General features: G+C 34.1%; 1 protein-coding gene across 1 annotated transcript in view; it reads right to left on the bottom strand.

Moving 5' to 3' along the window:
• Positions 1 to 9,330: 9,330 nt before the first annotated feature.
• The window catches only part of LOC123266800 (homeotic protein deformed-like), a 55,957-nt gene continuing 42,649 nt past the window's right edge, over positions 9,331 to 22,638 (bottom strand). Inside the window, exon 2 of the mRNA XM_044731219.1 lies at positions 9,331 to 11,446. Coding sequence (XP_044587154.1) covers positions 10,791 to 11,446 — 656 coding nt within the window. The 3' untranslated portion in view covers positions 9,331 to 10,790. The remainder of the gene's footprint in view (positions 11,447 to 22,638) is intronic.

Genomic DNA, 22,638 nt, shown 5'->3' with positions numbered 1-22,638 from the left:
TATGATTATATATGATTATATATAATTCTATATGATTATATACAATTATATATGATCATATAGAAAAATTTTTTCTCCGGATAGGTTAAAATATTTCTATGGAAGGAAAAATTCTCTGAGAATAGGGATCCGAATCATTATTCTAACTATACGCCATATATTGATTTTTCTTAGCGATATGCCGTATGGTCAATTCAGCTATACATCGTTTCCTCACTATCCTTGCAGTGGTTCGGGTGATCATGGTTTAATTTAATAAATATACTACCATTTAATGCAAAAAATTTTCGATTATTACTTATTATTTATAAAGAATGTTGTTATTAGAAATAAGTTATGAATGACACATCATTTTCAATTCCGTCAATAATTTACATTTATTAAAGAAATCAATTATTTTTAATATACTTTAAATTTCAAAACAATTTTTTTTTTTTTACAAGACATAACGTATAATGGATGTATATTCCTTTTCAATTAAATTTGTTTTCTTTTTGAAGGAATTAATAATTATGATTTGTCAGAGTCATTTATTTTTTATCTGCACCACACTATCATTCAATTTTTATTAACATGAAGAAACACATTTCTATATACCATAAAAATAGTAAAAGTCTTATATACAATGCTTTATTCAATATAAATTTACACAGAAATTACAATTAATCATATTTATAACTAAAACTTAGGTATGCTGCTTTAATATCTAAACTGGCCTACTTCATAAATTTTCCATCAAATACTTTTAGAAAAATGGCACATTTTAATGAAACTTTTAAGTGTTCGGTTCAACCTTTAAAAGGATTTAATCGATTATAACTATTAAAATATATATACTTATAATTTTTTATTTTTCTTCACTTCCCTCATATTTTTCATTATATTTTACAGTTCTGTTATACTTAACTATTTATATTTATTGGCCAACTGCATTGAAAAAAATAATCGGTAGAGGCAACCGATTAAAATCGGTAGAGGTTACCGATTTTTTTTCGGTAGCCTCTACCGAAAAATCGGTAACCTCTACCGATTTACTTTTACTGAAGAAATAGTTCTTGGGGCCTATAACTATAGTATATTACACACCTAGGGAAGTAAAGTAAGAAATGTCTCAGATCACATGTAATTGTTGGCCGAGGCGAAGCCGAGGTCAACAAACATGTGATCTGAGGCTTTCTTATTTACTTCCCGTGGAGTGTAAACTATTTTTTTGCTCGACGAAGGCAGAAAGAGGCAACTTGGTTTAGCGTAGTGGGCCGAAAGTTGACGCTTTCTGCCCGTCGAGCAAAAAAAGTATAAATGACATGTCAACATGATTTTCATGTAACAGCAACATGATTTTCATGTAGTAGTAACATAATTTTCATGTGGCAGGCAATCCTTTATTTCTAAATTGATGTAACGTTTTCATTGTTGTCGCTTTTTGTTGCTATTGCAACCACTTTGGCAACGATTATCATCATGGGAACGGTTAGATATTATTAATTAAAATTTGTACAAATATTGATTGATGAAATTTTCGATGATAAACATTTTGTCAGAAGCGTACTCAAATGAAAGGTCTCGATGAGCGTAACATCAGGATGAGCTTATATCTTAAGAAATGTCAATAATTAGGAAATGACGTTGTATTTTGTCCTTTCATAATATTTTTAACGATGTAAGCTCGTTCTGGTGTTACACTTATCGAGATCTTTCATTGGAATACCCACACGAATTTTTTATATATTTTACAAATATGAAAAATATCATATATATAAAATGTATGAAAAAAGTCGTGTGTATTCTCAAACGACAGGTCTCAATGAGAGTTACATCAGGATGAGTTTTTATTTAAAAAAATGTCAATAATTAAGAAATGACGTATTTTGTCCACTAATGATATTGTTAACGATATAAGCTCATCCTGGTGTTACACTTATCGAGACCTTTCATTTGAGTATCCATATGTATTTTTGATATATTTTTTATATATACATATATAAAATATACACAAATATATGAAAAATTGATGTGGGTACTCAAATGAAAGCTATTGATGAGTGTAACATCATGATGAGCTTATATCTTCAAAAACGTCATTAATTAAGCAATGACCGTGTATCTTGTGAACTATTGACATATTTTAATATATAAGCTCATCCCGATGTTACACTCATCGAGACCTTTCATTTGAGTACCTACATCAATTTTTCATATATGTATATATATAGGAGACTTTCTATAGATATAGTCACTCATCACGATATCTCTGGAACTATAAGACCTAGAGACTTGAAATTTGGCAGGAATATTCTTTTCACCAAGTAGAGGTCAGCTAAGAACGGATTTTACGAAATTCCACCCACAAGGGGGGTTGCGGGGGCATTAACAATAAAAAATTCCCGTTTTTAAACTATAGCTCCTATCGACTTCAAATTTGGTAGGAATCTTCTGTAAGAGATGTAGAAATAATCTATAAACGAATTCTACGATATCCTACTTCAAAGAGGATTGCGGGGGTGTTAACAAAGAAAAATTCCCGTTTTTAAACTATAGCTTCCATAAACTCCAAATCAGGTAGGAATTTTCTGTAAGAGATGTAGAAATAATGTACGAATGAATTTTACGATAGTTCATCTCATAGGGGTTTGCGGGGGTGGGTGTTAACAATTATAAAAATTTTTTTTCTCAAGCTATAGCTCCTATAGTCTCTAAATTTGGTAGGAATCTTCTATATGTGATGTAGAAATAATCTAAGAGCGGATTTTACGACAAACCACCCCCAATAAGGATTGCGGGGGTAGGTGTTAACAATAAAAAATCTTAATTTTCAAAATATAGCTTCTAAAAGCTGTAAATTTAGTAGGAATCTTTTATTTGTCATGAGAAGATCAACTCGAAACAGATTTCAAAAAATTCGACTTCCAATAGGGATTGCGGGGTCGGGTTTTAAAATCTAAAATTTTAATTTCCAAACTGTAACTTCTGCAGACTCTAAATTTGGTAGGAATTTTCGCGTATGATGCTAAGTTCAGCTAAGAATGGATTTTCTCGATTTCTAATCCCAAAAGGGATTGCGGGAGCGTTAACAATGAAAATCTCTCATGTCCAAACAATAGTTTCTATGGACTCGAAGTTTTGTAGGAACCTTTTATCTCGAATAAGTTCTTACGAAATTCCTCCCCCACATAGGAGTGTGGGAGTGATAATTGTCAAAAAATTCATATTCTTCAAATACAGTTCCTACAGATATAAAATTTGATAGAATCTCAAGAGAAACAAGAAATTACAGGGATGGCCTCCAAGGTCAACAGATTTCAATATTTTTCTTTCTTAATAATTATATTTTCTAACAACAATCGTCCCTTGGCAGCGGCGAAAAAAGTCATTGTAAGGTTTCCAAATTTAACTTTATATGCAGCCATTCAGTCAACGGACTAAGAATTTTACTTACATTTTATTTTTGCTGATCACATAACCGATGAAATGTTTTTATTACGGGATCACGGGAAATGTAACAGATTAAAATGAATGCATTTTCTAAACACTTGAGGTGTGGAAAAAAAATTTGGCTACTTATTTTAAGAGAATTCGTAAAAAACATGTACAAATAATTTTCTATGAAGAATTTATGTCACGGAGGAAATTTTAATTATTGGCAAAATTCGTCGCACTTTAAGCTAGGCAGATTTCAACTTCACTTATGAGACCTGCAATTAGTTTAACTGAAAATTTCAGTGCTCATTCCAAATTTTTTTCTTCCTGTCAATTATTATTCATTTTTGGAAGAAAGCCATGGGAATGTTATAGTTATTGCACATTGAAGTTACAGTGAATACTAGCTATATAGAATAATCACATGGATAAAAGGTACAGGCCACTCCAATGAAATTTGGAATCTGTGCAAGCCAAAACAATACCCCAATTAAATTTCAAGTCTACATCTAAAAATATAATTCTATAAAGTGCCCAGCGGAGCGGGCGGGTAACAGCTAGTTTATATATATTATATATATATATATATATATATATATATATATATATATATATATATATATATATATATATATATATGTATATATATATATATATATATATATATATATCTATATATATATTTATATATATAAATAAATATATATATAAATATAAATTTATATATATAAATATATATATAAATTTATATTTATATATATATTTATATATATACTATATGCTATATATATATATATATATATATATATATATATATATATTAGGGTGTGTCATTTTAAAGCGATATTTTTTTTTTTACTGATATACCAGAGAATTTGGGAGTTTATAAATAAAAAATTATGCCACTGTGCTAAAGGGTTTAAGTCCAATAGCGGCTTAGCTCATCAAAAAATTCGATTTCCCATTTAAATAACACAGGAAATATTTTTTTTTGTTTCAAGTGGATTTTTCGTTGTTAAAAATTTTTTTTTTCAAAAAACCTTCTTATGGCTTTTGTAGGAAATTAAATTTTCTACAAATTATCTCTTCGGTCAAAGGCTGTAAAACCACTAGTTTCGAAGTTATAGCCCGTCGAACGGTAACATTTAAAAAAATACACATTAAATTCCATTTAATTTTCAATTTATTACTCTTACATAAATAATTTAATTTTTTTATACATTGTCGAGCATTTAAATTTTAAATTAAAGTATTGACTCGTTTTAATACAATAATCTCAGTCAAATTATTGTTAGTTAATCGTTATAATTACAAGCAATATATTCGATATATTCCTTAAAAATATATTGCTTAAGAATTTATCTGTTTCGAGAACAATTTTCACTCAGCCGGACAGAAACTTCGGGATTCCGCTATATTTGTATTTTCATTGTTTTAGTATTCATAAAAGTATGGTATTGTGCGCCTTCAGCGATCCAAGCTCCTCGACAGGATTTAGAATTTATGAAAGACTTACTGAATTATAAGAGAATAAAAAAAAATTTTTCAGAAGTAGCATCGAAAAAGTTCAGCAATCACTTGTAGTATTATCTTTCTGAACAACTTATTCGTTTGTTATTATTTTATAATAATGTCAGTGTAGAAATCAAAGTAAATTGAATTGAATCGATTTAGAAAAAAAAATTAGGAAAACGGTTGACCCTGAAGGCCATCTCTGCAACTTCCCGCCAATTCTATACCTAAACGCTTGAAATTGCACTTATGACGTTTTTGAGCTCTTTGAGCTCATAAATAAAATTTGTGTGTTATTTTAAGCTCTTTGAGCTCAAAAAAATAGCTTTTGTATGCTTTTGAGCTCGAAGAGCTCAAAAGTTTGATAGAAGTTTGATAAAACACTATTTTTGGAATTTTCAAATCGCAATAACTTCTGAATGAATAAACCGATTTCTACGCGGTTGGTGGCATTCAACGCAGTTTTTTAAGCTTCATAAAGAATGTTCAAGTTTAAATTGATAGAACGAAAAATTTCGGAGTAATTCCGAAAAAACACTTTTTTCGTTTTTCTTTCGTCAATGATAACTCACGAACGAATCAACCGATTTTGACCGGGCTGGCGGCGTTCGACGTGGTTTTTTTGATGTTAAAACCTGATTAGTTTTTGAAATTGATCGGTCAAGCCGTTTAAAAGTTACTCAAAAAAAACCCCATTTGAAAAAAAAAATTTTTGTATTTTTTTTTGCGATTTCTCAAAATCTACCGGTTAGAATCGTTTCAAACAATATTCAAAATCTAAGTTCAGTCAAGCCTTTTCGAATGGCGCCAACCGCGATCAAATCGGTTGAGTCGTTCAGAAGTTATGAAAGGTTTACATCCACACACACACACACACACACACACACACACACACACACACACACACACACACACACACACACACACACACACACACACACACACACACACACAAACACACACACACACACACACACACACACACACGTACACGCACACACATACACACACACACACACACATACACACACACACACACACACACACACACACACACACACACACACACACACACACACACATATACATCACCGCGGGAATAATCAGGGAAGTTTCCTAGGACCTCGAAACGTCGAGATTCGATGAAAACTCAATTTTCGTAAAATGGGGTGAAAACAATAACTTCCCGATATTTAAAAATCTTCGATTTTCTTAGCGGGAAGTTAAAAAGGTCAAATTAGAAACTTTGAACGATTTAATGAAAAAAATTATAATATTAATTCTTTCTTAAACAAACAACTGTATGATTTTGCATCAGTAGTGTCGTTGATTATTTTTGAAAGGTTGGAACACCCAACCGATTTTTTAAATTTAATACATCCTGATCAGTAAATATCTGACAAAAGTTACAATACTTGCTTAAAAAATTTTTTTAATTTACACGTTATTAATGATGCTGCGGAATGGGCGGCCCAACTGATAGAAGCCTACAATAAAAGCTTAACTGCTGATGAAGAACAGAAGCAATACTTATTGCAAGTTGTTGCTATACAGAGAAAAAAATTTCCAAATGCTAACAAGTAGACGTTAATGTTACCATTTTTAGAAGAATAAAAAATAAAATTTTTTGTAATTATAACGATTAACTAACAATAATTTGACTGATATTATTATATTAAAACGAGTCAATACTTTAATTTAAAATTTAAATGCTCGACAATGTATAAAAAAATTAAATTATTTATGTAAGAGTAATAAATTGAAAATTAAATGGAATTTAATGTTTATTTTTTTAAATGTTACCGTTCGACGGGCTATAACTTCGAAACTAGTGGTTTTACAGCCTTTGACCAAAGAGATAATTTTGTAGAAAATTAAATTTCCTACAAAATCCATAAGAAGGTTTTTTGAAAAAAAAATTTTTTAACTACGAAAAATCCACTTGAAACAAAAAAAAAATATTTCCTGTGTTATTTAAATGGGAAATCGAATTTTTTTATGAGCTAAGCCGTTATTGGACTTAAACCCTTTAGCACAGCGGCATCATTTTTTATTTTCTATAAACTACCAAATTTTCTGATATATCAGTAAAAAAAAAAATATCACCTTAAAATGACACACCCTAATATATATTTATATATATATATATATATATATATATATATATATATATATATATATATATATATTATATATATATATATATGTATATATATATATATATATATATATATATATTTATATATATCAAAAATGCATGTGAGTACTCATATTAAAGCTCTTGATGAGTGTAACATCTGGATGAGCTTATATCTTAAAAAATGTCAATAATTAAGAAATGACTTTGTATCTTGTGAAATATTAAAATTCTTAAAGATATAAGCTCATGCCGATGTTACACTCATCGAGAGCTTTCATTTGAATACTCACATGAATTTTTTTTATATTTTATATATTTTACAAATATGAGAAATATCATACATATGAAATGTATGAAAAAATCGTGTGCGTACTCAAATGAAAGGTCTCAATGAGAGTATTTTTAGGATGAGTTTATACTTCAAAAAATGTCAATAATGAAAAAATGACGTTGTATTTTGTCCACTAATAATATTTTTAACGATAAAAGATCATTCTGGTATTACTTATCGAGACCTTTCATTTGAATACTCACATGAATTTTTTATATATTTCATAAATATGAGTAACTAGCTGATACCCGCCGGCTTCGCTGGGCATGCAATAGAATTTTATTGTGTAACCTAGAAGAAAAATATGAACAAAATGATTAATTTCAACAATCTTAACGAAATTATATCGCTTTTTATCTATAAAATAATTGTTTTTACAGCTCTGAATTTGTTAATAAATTACATCAATAAATATGTTATTATTCTTTGTCTAAGCGCCAACTTCAATAACGTTATTTAGATTGTTAATTCAGATTATTATTTCTTATCTCAGCGCCATTTTTTATAAAAATATGAATATTAGTAATCAAGATTATAGAAATTAATCACATATCAATTGAGAATATAAACAACGATGTAATTATATTAATTTGAATAAAAATTAACATCGATAAGTTAATGAATAAATTTATTTCTGCTTATAAATATGAAAATGAATACATTCAGTTATTAAGAAATTATCACAAATTAAGTGGTATTAAAAATATATTTATTATTATTAATTGTACTAAGAATTAACTCAAATCGACCGTTTTTTACAATAATTTAACGATATCGTTGTGAAATTTTAGAGAAGATACACCAGACACAATTTACCATTTTAATTTTAATCATTAAAATCAGTATAATCATTTAACAATCTCAACTTAATAAATTTATGTTATATTTAGCTGTGTTATGATATAATGGAGTTCATCCTTTATGATCACTACAATACACATTAGCTATTTCAGTTATTAATGATTTAGCTATTCTTTCTTAAAAAAAGTATGATTATAAATTCCTACTGTCCAAACAACCAATCGATAAAATTTGGAATCAAAATGTATTTGCCTAACATTGTATAGAATAATACCGTTGAATAATTGTATAGAATATTAGTATTTAGTAACTTTCTACTTTTATTCTAATCATTCCTCTGAATTTAGTTGAAAACCGAATTTGTTATTACAATTTATTTATTTTGACAGTTATTATAGCAACGGTAACCATGGTAACTGTGACCATAGTAACGGTACCCATGGCAACGGTAACCATGGCAACAGCAACCATGGCAACGGTAACCATGGCAGCGGTAACCATGGCAACGGTTACTATGGCAACGTTAACCATGGTAACGGTAACCATGGCAACGGTAACGCTTCTGACAAAATGTTTATCATCGAAAATTTCATCAATCAATATTTTTACAAATTTTAATTAATAATATCTAACCGTTCCCATGAAGATAATCGTTGCCAAAGTGGTTGCAATAGCAACAAAAAGCGATAACAATGAAAACGTTACATCAATTTATAAATAAAAGATTGCCTGCCCCATGAAAATTATGTTACTACCACATGAAAATCATTTATACTTTAGTTATAGGCCCCAAAAACTATTTCTTTGGTAAATGTAAATCGGTAGAGGTTACCGATTTTTCGGTAGAACACTGATAGAAGGATTTCTTAGCATTTAAGAAGATTTCTTTGTATTTAAGAAATCATTTCTTAAACATCATTTCTTAGCATTTAAAAAATATTTCTTAGTATTTAAGAAATATTTCTTTGTATTTAAGAAATATTTCTCTGTATTTAAAAAATATTTCTTAGTATTTATATTTTTTAATATTTAAGAAATGTTTCTTTGTATTTAAGAAATATTTTTTAAATACTAAGAAATGATTTCTTAAATACAAAAAGATCTTTTTAAATACTAAGAAATTCTTCTATCAGTGAGGCTACCGACTTTTCTGTAGAAGTTACCGATTTTTCAGTCGAGGCTACCGATTTTTCGGTAGAGGCAACCGATTAAAATCGGTAACCTCTACCGATTTATTCGGTTGCCTCTACCAAAAAATCGGTAGCCTCTACCGAAAAAAAAATCGGTAACCTCTACCGATTATTTTTTCAGTGTGACAATTTCGAATTAATTTAACGAAACAAAATTTGAGTCATTTTTACAAAGTATTTTTTGATTTCATTGTTTTAGTTTTATATTTTTTTTTATTGATATCACTTCACGAGTCATTTTTTTGTTTGATTAGGATATAAAAACTTTCCATGCAGAATTTAACGTCAAATTAGAAAAACCAGAACGTAAAGTAAATTAATATTTTAGGTTTTGTGTACTCCAGTGTTTTTCTATCTTAACTAATACTTGATGAATAAATCAATTAAAATTACTACCAAGAGTTTATTTTCTTGGATCATAATACTTAATTTGACGAAGAATCCAATTAATACGAAGTGAGTTGACTTAACTAAGAAAATTTTTCATTCAATATTCTAATTTTATTTACATATTCATACTGCATCCTGTTCAAGTGCTCTACATTTTTGTGACTGATTTCAATTTAGTTGTCTACGTATATTTTTAAACAGGATTATGAAGTACATACTTAAACAGAAGACTCAATAAATAACATATTAGATAACCAAATAATTAATGTGGCTATACATAATCTAAATAATAATGTACTTACAAACATAATTCTTACTCTGATAATCATCGTTTACATTAATAAAGTTAAACTTTACATGCAACGATTGCAGTCTCACAAAACTTGATGTTACGGCAACGTAAACTCATAATAAAATATTTTTCATGGTGGCGATACCATTCCGGACGAATCTGGATAACTTTTAGTAGATGCAAGGAAACTTATGTTTCCAAGACTAATATGCATTAATACACAATTCGTATTTTATATTCTTTCACTTAAATGCCGACGGTTTAGCTACACCCATAAGTGGTTAAACAGGTCATGGCGTCTTTTGAAATGTGAATGTGACGAGTATGGGTACGTAAGATAGGCGCTTACTCTATAGATATCTTTGATATCTATACCTTTAATACTACAATCAATACCCCTTGGTGGAGAAAGATTATTTAACTTTCTATGCCTGGTATTTTAACTAATTATTTTTGATCAACTTTTAGATCCTTTTACAGAATTTTAATAATTGAATCCATTTACAACTATCTTTTTTTTTTGTTATTTTCAGTAATTGGTAATTTAGGATTTTTATTCACTTCCCTTAGGCTATTTTAAAACCGAACGTTCATCTGACCGATAGCACAATTTTCACCATTCGTCTTCTACTTAAATATCGAATTAAATAAATCTCTTTTATAAGCTTCGGTGTTTGATGCCTCACGTATAATGATGCAGTCTTGTATAGCTTGATGTTACAGTGACGTAAACTCGTAATCGGATTTTATTGATGGCGGTGGTACCGTCCCCGATAAGTCTGGTGAACTATTGGTAGGAGCAAGAGGACTTATGTTTTCAGGATTAATATGCACTAATGATCCACTAGAACTTTCTATCATTCCACCTATATGTTGACGGTTTAACTGCGCCTGCAGATGATTCAGTGGATGAGAGTGTCCTTGAAAATTTGAATGTGATAAGTGTGGGTGTGAAATACCGGCGCTTACTCCATGAATGTCTTTGATATCTATACTGTCAAGACTACTATCAATAACACTTAAAGGAGAAAGATTATTCAACTTTCTAAAGTTTGTATTTCCACTAAGTATTTTTGATCGACTTCCAGAACCTTTTGAAGATTTTGATGCTGGAACCTGTCCATGACCATTTTTTCGTCTAGTATTTTTTGTATTCGGCAACCTATTGTCTTTTTTAAATTTCATTCTTCTATTTTGGAACCAAATTTTGATCTGACGTTCCGATAAAACTAACGAATGAGCAATTTCAATCCTTCGTCGCCTTGATAAATATTTGTTGAAATGAAACTCTTTTTCAAGCTCTAAAATTTGATGCCTTGTGTATGCTGTTCTTTGTCGTTTTATTTCCATTCCAGGTTGATAAGTTCCGTTGGCTAAGACAAAAAAACAAAATTTTCGAATTAACATATTATTCAATATTTTCATTATAAGTATTGTTTCGAGTAATCAGTATGTTTTAAAGATTCAACGATACAGAAATAATTTTTTTTTGTTATCGAAACGATTAAAATTCTTTTCTATACGGTATATAAATGAAACATTGTACTCGCAAAACTTAAACAGTTACATTTCACATGGAAAAAATTAAATTTATTTGAGAAAAATTTTGTTGAACTAAGAAAATTCATAGGAAAAAAGCTTAAGAAAATTTAAGAATTTTTTTTCTTGGTTTCTTTCTTGCCTCAAAATCTGTTAATGTTTGTTTTGAAAGTATTAGGATTTAACTCAATGTAATTCAATTCTCAAACCAAGGAACATATTATTTAGGAATAAATAAAAATTTCAACACCGGATGGCGCGTCAGCAAACAACGGTTGTGTTGTAAAGTTTTGTGTTTATTTTCGAACAGCTAATATTTAATTTTTATTTCGAACAGCTAATAAATAAATAAATACGAGCTTTATTAAAATAATATTCAATTTAATTAATAACTACTGAGTATAGAAATTCATTCTATGAACGTATTTAATTAAAGTTTTTCATTTACTAGATAACCTACAAGTATCTGTCGTTGATAATTTAGTCATAAAATATATAAAATATTCAAGGGATTGAAACATACCCTTGGGGAAAAAATTTCTATGAAATAACTGTGAAAAAATTGTAATAAGTACGAATAATAGTTCATAAAGTTTTTTATTTTCTTAAAAAGTCCAAAAAAGTCTTATTAAGTCAGAAAAACTCTTCATTCGACTTAGAAAGTCAGATTTTTTGCAAGATTTGAGACTCTACCAGAAGAGTTATTCAGAGTTATTAAAACTTCTTGTAGGAATCCTTGTGGAAATAATTCTCTGAAAAAATTCTCTAAAAAGTCACATTTCCCCTGCAATTTGGGACTTTCCCAAAGGGTTATTAAGAGTTGATAAGTCTTATTCAGTTTTACAGTAAAATGAAGAGAATATTTCTTTCAAAAAAATTTACGTATCAGAATTGGAAAAAAATTGAAAATTAAACTATAAAAAAGAATTAATGAATGTTTTATAAAAAATTTTTTCAAATAATATTTTCATTTTCATACTTTTGAAAATCAAGTTCTCATCAAATCTCGACGTTTTGAGGTTATAGGAAGCTTCCCCGAATGTTTCCGCGATGATGTCCGTATGTCTGTATATATATATATATATATATATATATATATATATATATATATATATATATATATGTGTGTGTGTGTGTGTGTGTGTGTGTGTGTGTGTGTGTGTGTGTGTGTGTGTGTGTGTGTGTGTGTTTTTATTTTAAGGGGGGGGGGGAAATCCTTTTTACGGATTCTAGGCATAGTTGCTTGGCCTGGATATGTGGCGACTCGACGCAGTGTCATACTAAAACTCGACGCTAGCGCCCCTACCCACTAAACCCTAAACCCCTTTTCCTCTTTCCCCTAATCCCTCATGGAAACCGCCGTTAGGCATTACTTCGTGATGTAAGTGTGTGTGTGTGTGTGTGATTTTTTCGCACGCTTTATAGTTGTTTCTAATAAACATAAAAATTTTAATTTTTTTTTTGATTTTTCTTTTTTTAATTTTTTCGGAATGGCTCGATGGATTAACTCTCGAATCTAATCAGATTTAAGTTTTGATAAACCTTTTCAAATGACGTGTCGTAGAATCCAATCGGTTGATTCGTTTTTGCGAAACCGTACGACAAAAATTTATTTACACACACACATACAAACACACACGGCCGGACATTTCATTTTATTCGGAATGATACAAAAGACGTGTGTAGGTTCAGAAACATTTGAATAAATATCGTGAATGCAGTTGCCAGTTCTCACGCAAACATACATAGACGTCCTTACTTTTACTTTGTTGGTAAATTTTTTTGAAAAACTAAAATGTTGACTAGCTAACTTCAGGGTGTCGGTTTTTCGTGACGGTGTGCGCGAGCATCTTAAAAATTTACTCCCATAATTTTTCCCTAACGCGCCAAAAGAAGTATAACTTCAAAAATTTTTTGAAATGTGGTTTTTTTCAATAATTTATAAACGGCTCTACCGATCGATTCTAAAAACTAATCAACTCTTAACATAAAAAAACCACGTCGATCGCCGCTAGCCCGGTCAAAATCGGTTGATTTGTTCGTGAGATCGTTGTCGAAAGAAAACCGAAAAAAGTGTTTTTGCGGAATCACTCCGAAATTCCTAATTTGATCGATTCATACTAAGAAATTCTTTATGGGGTTTTAAAAACTGCGTCGAATGGTGCAACTGCGTGAAAATCGGTTCATTCATTCAAAAGTTATTGCGGTTTGAAAATTCAAAAAGTTGTGTTTTATTAAACTGCTATTAGAGTTTTGAGCTCGAAGAGCTCAAAATGACACAAAAATCATATTTTGAACTTAAAGAGCTCAAAAACGTAATGTGCAATTTGGAGCGCTCAAGGACAAAATCAGCGGAAAGTTGCAGGGATGGCCTTTAGGGTCAACCGTCGACCTAATTTTTTTTTTCTTAATTTCTATAGTTCAGCGGCATTTTAAGGTATAATATCGTCCAAAAATGCAATTTTCTAAAATTAAATGCTCTACAAAAGTGTCCGTTGTCGCGAAGTCGTAACTCATACTGTTGGGGTAGTACGGACCGCTACCGAATTTTTTCATGATTCTTGTTTTTTCTCTCATTATCTCATAAACAACAAGTCCTACAGAAAAATTGTAAACGATAATTTTATAGTAAATTCAATTCTCTACAAAAAAGGTCCTTAGCACCAAATAACTGAGTTTGATATTTATTGAGATATTAGTCATTGACGTTTACGTAGCATTCAATTCCCATGAAATCTCGAATCAAATCTTAGAATATATTGATTTTTTAACTTCTCGCTAAGAAAATCGAAGATTTTCAAAAATCGGGAAGTTATTGGTTTTACCCCGTTTTTCGAAAATCGAGTTTTCATCAGATCTCAACGTTTTGAGGTCCTAGGAAGCTTCCCTGATTGTTTTCGTGATGATGTCCGTATGTCTGAATGTATATATGTGTGTGTGTGTGTGTGTGTGTGTGTGTGTGTGTGTGTGTGTGTGTTTTTTTTTTTTTTTTTGTAGGGGGGGGGATCCTTTTTACGGATTCTAGGCATAGCTGTTTGGCCTGGATATGTGGCGACTCGACGCAGCGTCATACTAACTCGACACTAACGCCCCTACCCACTAAACCCTAAACCCCTTTTCCTTCTTTCCTCTAATCCCTCATGGAAACCGCCGTCAGGCATTACTTCGTGAAGGGAGGATCTAGCTACTGCTCTTCCTTCTGGTGGCTAAGGTGTTAACTATCTTCCTTCTATCTTCTGCTATTTGCTCTTTTTCTTTCGGTGGAACGCAAGTCTTTAAGGACTTCTGTTGCAAACGTGTTGGTAGCGTTCCAGGCAGCTTCTGATGACAACATTGCTTCTACTAGTGAATCTGGTTGCATTCTCTGGTTCAGGATCCTCTCCAGTTCTTCACGCTGTGGATCGAAACGAGGACATACAAAGAAGACGTGCTCCGCGTCTTCAGCAGCTCCTGGGCAGGACGGGCACTCCGAAGAGTCATCGTGCTTAAAGCGGTGTAGATACTCTCGAAAACACCCATGTCCCGACATGTGTGTGTGTGTGTGTGTGTGTGTGTGTGTGTGTGTGTGTGTGTGTGTGTGTGTGTGTGAAAGTATGTGAACCGCTTATAACTTTTGAACGGCTTGACCGATTTCATCGCGGTTGGTGCCATTCGAAAGGGCTTGACCAAACTTAGATTTTGAAAGCTATTTAGACCGATTCAGATCAATGGATTTTGAGAAATCTTCAAAAAACTGAAAAAAACAATTTTTTTTAATGTGGTTTTTTTGGAATAACTTTTAAACGGCTTGATGGTTCAATTCCAAAAACTAATTAGCTATTAACCTCAAAAAACCACGTCAACCACCACCAGTCCGGTCAAAATCGGTTGATTCGTTCGAGAGATATCGTGAACGAAAGAAAACCGAAAAAAGTGTTTTTTCGGAATAACTCCGAAATTACTAGCGCGATCAATTCAAAATTTGAGATTCTTTGTGAAACTTGAAAAAGTGCGTCGAATGATGCCAACCGCGTAAGAATCGGTTTATTCATTCAAAAGTTATTGGGGTTTAAAAATTCAAAAAATAGTGTCTTATCAAATCTCTATCAGACTTTTAAGCTCAAAGAGCTCAAAAGCATAGGAAAGCAATCTCTTTGAGCTCGGAGAGCTCAAAATAATCCATCAATTATATTTTTGAGCTCGAAGAGCTCAAAAACGTCATTGGTGCAATTTTAAGCATCTAAGTATGGAATTAGCGGGAAGTTGCAGGGATGGCCTTCAGGGTCAACCGTTTTTCTAATTTTCATTATATTGTTTTACTTGAACATATCGTTCAATGCTCCAAACGCGATAAAAGCCCCGAACTCAGACTTACAATTGGTAAAAGATCGGTTCAGCCAATTCAGAGATATTTAAAAAAAATGCCATTCGGCCTCACCCGAAATGGAAGGTAGATTTCATGTGATATGAGATTTTCTTTATTTATGTTATTTAATTTGTTCAATAACAAATGTTTATGTAATTTTTAAATTTTCAATCCGCTATAACTTTTAAGCGAGTTAACCGATTATCACGTAATTGACAACAGTCGATGCAGTTTTTTAAATTGTATAATGAATTTCAGACCGTTAATTGACCAGATAAAAAATTTCGGAATTTGTTTGAAAAAAACGCTTTTTTCGATTTTTTTCGTCAACGATATCTTACAAACGAATCAAGCGATTTTGACCGGTCTGGCGGCGATCGACGTAGTTTTTTTTATGTTAAGAGCTGATTATTTTTTGGAATCGGTTGTTAAAGCTGTTCAAAAGTCATTCTAAAAAAACCACATTTGAAAAAAATTTTTCATTATTTTAAAATTTTTGAATGGCCTATAAAATTAATAAAAATCTTTATAAAGTATAAGTGTTATAGGTCAAATTGAAGGAAATATAATCAGCTTTACCATGAAGTTTCCAGAAATGAATTCTTTTCTGTCAGTCAAAAATTATTCACGGTTAAAGTTATAAAACTTGAAATTTACAAAATTTTGAAAATTTTAAATGGCCACCATTTCTAAACTAATTGACCGATTTTGCTCATCTTCGAACTCGACCTCGGTAATTACCCAAAGAATATTTGTACCAAGTTTCATCAAGATCGGTTGAAAACTTTCCGAGATATTCTGATGACAAGGCTGGTTATATTACATATATATATATATATATATATATATATATATATATATATATATATATATATGGTTCCTTTGACTAAAGTTGACGTCAAAACTACTGTAGCTATCAGGATGAGACTGTTACCATTCGACGCAGAATTTTTCATAGATGGTTATAGGCTATTTATTTTTTGGATTTTTTCAACCCTTTTTTACGTTTTTTACGATTTACCTTTATTTAAATTTTTTCTCGCTAATAAAAACAAAAGACTCTCATTTTTCATTCATTTATTTTTAATACGATTTCCTTTTGTTTTTATTACATAACCTGAATGTTTGATTGATTTATCGCCATTTGAAAAAAGTTTAAGAAAAAAGCTAATTATGTCTGGTAAACTAAGTGTTGAAAATTTATATTTGCAGTATTTATCACAAATTTGATGTATATACATTAGAAATTAACTTTCTTTATTGATGTAAGATGGACAGCGGTGTTCTTGGCCCAACTCATTTCCCCCCTCCCGTGCGCTGTGTCAGTATGCCCTGGGAGGTGGTAATAGTGGTTACACGGAAAAAAATAAATAGTACATGCAACATGATACAGTCTTGGTAAATAAACATGATGAAATTATGTTGCACCCACATGATTTGTCATGTTTCGGCTACATGACAATCATGTTGCGGTAACATAAGAATATCATGTGGATGCCACATGACAATCATGTTGCGGTAGCATGAGAAAATCATGTGGCATCCATAAATATTTATGCACAAATATTTATGCTTCAAAAAAATTATTTATCATCAAGCAACTAGATTTTTTCGGATTTATAATGTTGTAGATGAAAATTAGAGTAATTTATCAAATTAAATCATTTGTAATATTTTTGCTTAAGGGGTTAGGGGTAGTCAGAATTTTCAAAAAATCGATTTTTTTTGCATTTTCTTCAAGTGTAATATCTTAAAAATACTGTCTGAAAGTTTGAAGTCAATCCGACAAGTACTTTTCGAGTTATTCGACAAATAACAAAGGACGTTGAAGCACTCCAGAATGCTCGAGAGCAGGTAGTGTAAAACTTAAAATGTGTTTTTTTCAAATCTATGTTTTTTAAACTGGTAACCACTGTAACTTGAAAACCACTCAGTAGATTTCAATGAAACTCATACAGTTTTATATTCCCGCGAGGGTGCCACTATGTCTATACGTATGTATGTATGTATGTGTGTGTGTGTGTGTGTGTGTGTGTGTGTGTGTGTGTGTGTGTGTGTGTGTGTGTGTGTGTGTGTGTGTGTGTGTGTGTGTGTGTGTGGGTTTTTCTTTTTTTTCCCTTGGGGGGGGGGGGGGAATCCTTTTTACGGATTCTAGGCATAGTTGTTTGGCCTGGATATATGACGACTCGACGCAGCGTCATACTAAAACTCGACACTAACGCCCCTACCCACTAAACCCTAAACCCCTTTTCCTTCTTTCCTCTAATTCCTCATGGAAACCGCCGTCAGGCATTACTTCGTGAAGGGAGGATCTAGCTACTGCTCTTCCTTCTGATGGCTAAAGTGTTAACTACCTTCTATCTTCTGCTATTTGCTCTTTTTCTTTCGGTGGAACGCAAGTCTTTAAGGACTTCTGTTGCAAACGTGTTGGTAGCGTTCCAGGCAGCTTCTGATGACAACATTGCTTCTACTAGTGAATCTGGTTGCATTCTCTGGTTCAGGATCCTCTCCAGTTCTTCACGCTGTGGATCGAAACGAGGACATACAAAGAAGACGTGCTCCGCGTCTTCAGCAGCTCCTGAACAGGACGGGCACTCCGAAAAGTCATCGTGCTTAAAGCGGTGTAGATACTCTCGAAAACACCCATGTCCCGACAACATCTGCGTAAGATAGTAATTGACCTCACCGTGATTCCGGTTAAGCCAAATGTCGATCCGAGGTATGAGACGGTGCGTCCACCTACCCTTCTCTGCAGCATTCCATTGTAGTTGCCATCGACCTATGCTATTCTGCCGTTCTTTAATTCTAAGTTCTTCAGGGCTCAGTGCAGTTGACCTTTTTCGTTGGTAAAGGGCCCGTCTTTCCTCTGCTAGAACTCTAAGAGGTAGGGTTCCAGCAATGACGCACACTGCTTCTTCTGATATAGTGCGGAAGGCACTAGCTACTCGTAGGGCACTCAGTCGGTATATTGGTCCAGCTTTTCTCCATGATTCTTGGGTTTCCAGTGCATCAGCCCAAGTGGATATTCCGTAAGTGAGCACTGATGTGACTACTGATGACAATAGTAGCCTCCTGCTCTGCATTGGGCCTCCGATGTTAGGCATCAGCCGTGCGAGACTAACCCTCACTACTGACGCTTTGGCACTGACATGTTCCACCTGCTGCTTGAAGTTGAGTCGTGCATCCAGCATCACTCCCAGATAACGGATAAATGGTTGTGATGTGATTTCTTGTTCTCCGACTCTCAACTTGATGGTTTCTACCGTTTTACTACGAGTGATGAGCACTGCCTCGGTTTTATGCTTGGCTAGTTGCAAGTTCATCATGTCCATCCACAAATTGACTCGTCTGAATGTAATATCAAATGCCATTTCTATCTCTTCGAGGTGCTTTGCGACAATCACGACAGCTACGTCATCCGCATATGCTACAAGTTTGACTCCCGTAGGCAATGCTATTCTCAGGAGGCCATCATACATGATGTTCCATAGCAGAGGACCTAAGACTGATCCCTGTGGCACTCCTCCGGAGATTTCGTACACTTCCGTACCATTCGTCGTGTCATATTTCAGGAGCCTGTTCGTGAAGTAGCTCGCTACTATTCTGCGAAGGTATCCTGGTATGTTTTTTTCTTCTAGAGCCCGCATAACGCAGTCCCAGTTAGCGGAGTTTAAGGCATTCTTGATGTCCAAAGCAGCCACCAAGCAGTATTTCTTCTTTCCACCCTTCCATCTCGTTCCGGCGATTGCATCCTTGGCTATATCAATAACCAATTTGATAGCATCCAGAGTTGACCGTCCTTTTCGGAAACCAAACTGGTTCTCTGCTAGGAGTGGATCGACTAAAGCCTCTATTCTCTGATGAATTATGCGCTCGAATATCTTGCCAGCCGTGTCTAACATGCAGAGTGGTCGGTAGGATGACGGTTCTTCCGGCGGCTTTTCCCCCTTCGGAAGTAAAACTAGCCGTTGCTGTTTCCACTTCTGGGGAAAAGTCCCTTCCTTCAGGCATGTATCGTAAACGTCCAGGAATAATGTCGGTGCTGCTCTAAGGATTGATTTCAGGGCAATATTTGGAATTCCGTCCAATCCCGACGCCTTATTATTCCCTACTCGATTTCCTGCCTCTATCAACTCGTCCAACGTGATAGTTGGGATGTCTTCAGAATTGAGCTGCTCCAACTTGTAGGTGAATACCAGCTGTTGGGGAAACAACGTGGTAACAATCTTCTCTAGGAGTTGTGGACACGTAGGTGATGGCATTGGTTGGCATTTCAAGTGGGTCATAACCACCTTATACGGTCTGCCCCATGGATCTTTCTCGACTTCTGCGACCAGTTCCTTCCAGCAACGTCTTTTGCTTTCTTTGATGGCTCTGTTCAGTTCTCGACGGGCCTTTTTATACTCTGCCAACAGCTCTGCGGAGTTAGATCGTCTGTAGCCACGCTTAGACTTTCTTCTTTTTTTAAGACACTTTGAGCGCAGAATGCTAATGTGATCGTTCCACCAGTGCACTGAAGGTCTTGAATTTATGCGACGTTTCCGAGACATACTAGCGTCGCAAGCCTGGGTGACTCTTCTCATTAGGTCCTTGCTCTTCTCTTCAGCAGTTTCTACGATGATCGGATTGCAGTCTAAGGCTACTACTAAAGCAGTGTGGTCGAGAGACTTAACTTTCCACCCAACGGCGCTAGCGCTCCTGTTGTCTCTTGTTAGTTTCTGGCCAGTTGATATTTCCCATAGTATCGCACTATGGTCGCTGGCTGTATAGATGTTCAATACTTTCCAAGAAAAACCTCTTCGAGCTAAGCAACTGCTGACAAATGTAAGGTCGACAGTTGAGTTTGCCTCTCCCTTAGTATACGTTGGCGTGTCACCGGTATTAAGAAGGATCACGTCCAGAGTGGCCATTGCCTCAAGAAATGCTTTTCCACGTGTATTAGTGAACTTGCTGCCCCAGTCTGTTGCCCAGGAATTGAAGTCACCAGCAATTACCACGGGAAAGTGTTTTCTTGCGTCCTCAATTAGCCGATCAAGGAAGTCTTCAAAATGCTCATTAGAGAGACTAGGTGGTGCATAGCAACTGTAGAAGCGGAGGCCATCTACCCATGCTGCTACGAAGCCAGCTTCTTTATTGTTGACTGTTCTCTGAAAAGGACATTTACCGCAGGACCAGATGACGGCTTTGTTAGTGCTGTCGGATTCCCAGGGTTGGTTACTCAGATGTCTATAAGGCTCACTTATAAGTGCTACATCTGCCTCTAATTCGCGCACAGTTTGCATGAGCAGGTCATGCGCAGCCTCACAATGATTGAGGTTGAGCTGCACTATCTTCATGTTCTTGGCTTCGTTATCTTCTGGAGCGCTTCTTGGAAGATGGGGCATCTGTTCGTGCCTGCATGGTGAGCTGCCTTTTCTACGCCGTGCCGTTCAAAGCACAGTGCACATTTAGCTGGATTTTTACAATCAGCAATTTTGTGTCCTTCTTTTCCGCACCTTATGCAGAGTTTAGACCGGTCGACTTCGCTTTTGCACTGCGATCCGAAGTGCTCAAAGTGCCAGCATTTGAAGCATTGTATGGGTCTCTTCGTTGCTCTCATTCGGCAATTAGACCAGCTTATCCTTATTTTGCAGTTTCCCTCCAGTAACTTTTGTGCTGCAGCTGCTGGTAGTGACACTGTGGCTGTCTGTGTACCCCTAAAGGCTTTACGGATCTTGATTGCCTCTAGTGGGATTTCACAACTTTCTCCAGCTTCCCTCTTTAGAGCGGTCTGAATATGCTCTTTCGTCGTGTCGTCATCGACATCTCGGATCTCGATGGTCTCCTGTGGCCCTTTGCAAATCACTTCGGCCTCCTCCTTAAGGATGTCCGCGATCGTCTTTTGCAGACCTTGGCCTTTGTCAGTGCTCTTCCTCGAAATCGTGATCAACAAGTCCCCACTTCTGGTCTTGTTGATCTTATCCACAGTTGAACGAACCTGCTCATCTGGGACGTCCTGGGCCCGAAGTGGCTGGCTCCTGATCCACTGCTGCAACTTTCACCTCGGCAGAGCAAGCTCACATCAGCCGTGGCCTGCATCGTCGGAAACTACGATACAGGTTCCGGACACTTCCAGTGAGTTACAGCAGGAACCAATCGTCTTGCTAGGTCAGTTAGTGTGACCAACCCACTAAAGGGGAGTTTTGTCCACGGGAGCTTATTTTGTTTGGTTATTTTGCTTGGATCCTACCCGCTGTACCTCATCAACTAAGAGATTAAGTGTCATCCAAGGACAGCGAGCGTTCTCCCATCCGCTCGGGGAGACGCGCCCGGTAGCAGTATCTCTTCTGCCCTGAGTGTGTGTGTGTGTGTGTGTGTGTGCATGTAAACCTTCTATAACTTTTGAACGGTTTGACTGATTTCATCGCGGTTGATGCTATTCGAAAGGGCTTTGCCAAACTTCGATTTTGAATATAATTTGGTCCGATTCGGACCGATAGATTTCGAGAAATCTAGAAAAAAACTGTGAAAAAAAATTTTTTTGAAAGTGGTTTTTGTTGAATAACTTTTAAATGGCTATATCGATTAACTCTAAAAACTAAACAGCTTTTAACCTTAAAAAACCACGTCGATTGCCGCTAATCTGTTTAAAATCAGTTGATTCGTTCGAGAGATATCGTGAAGGAAAGAAAACCGAAAAAA

The sequence above is a fragment of the Cotesia glomerata genome, linkage group LG1, assembly GCF_020080835.1.
Source record: "Cotesia glomerata isolate CgM1 linkage group LG1, MPM_Cglom_v2.3, whole genome shotgun sequence".
NCBI lineage: Eukaryota > Metazoa > Arthropoda > Insecta > Hymenoptera > Braconidae > Cotesia > Cotesia glomerata.
The sequence above is the reverse complement of the archived record's forward strand: the minus strand, read 5'-3'. Positions and strand labels throughout refer to the sequence as shown.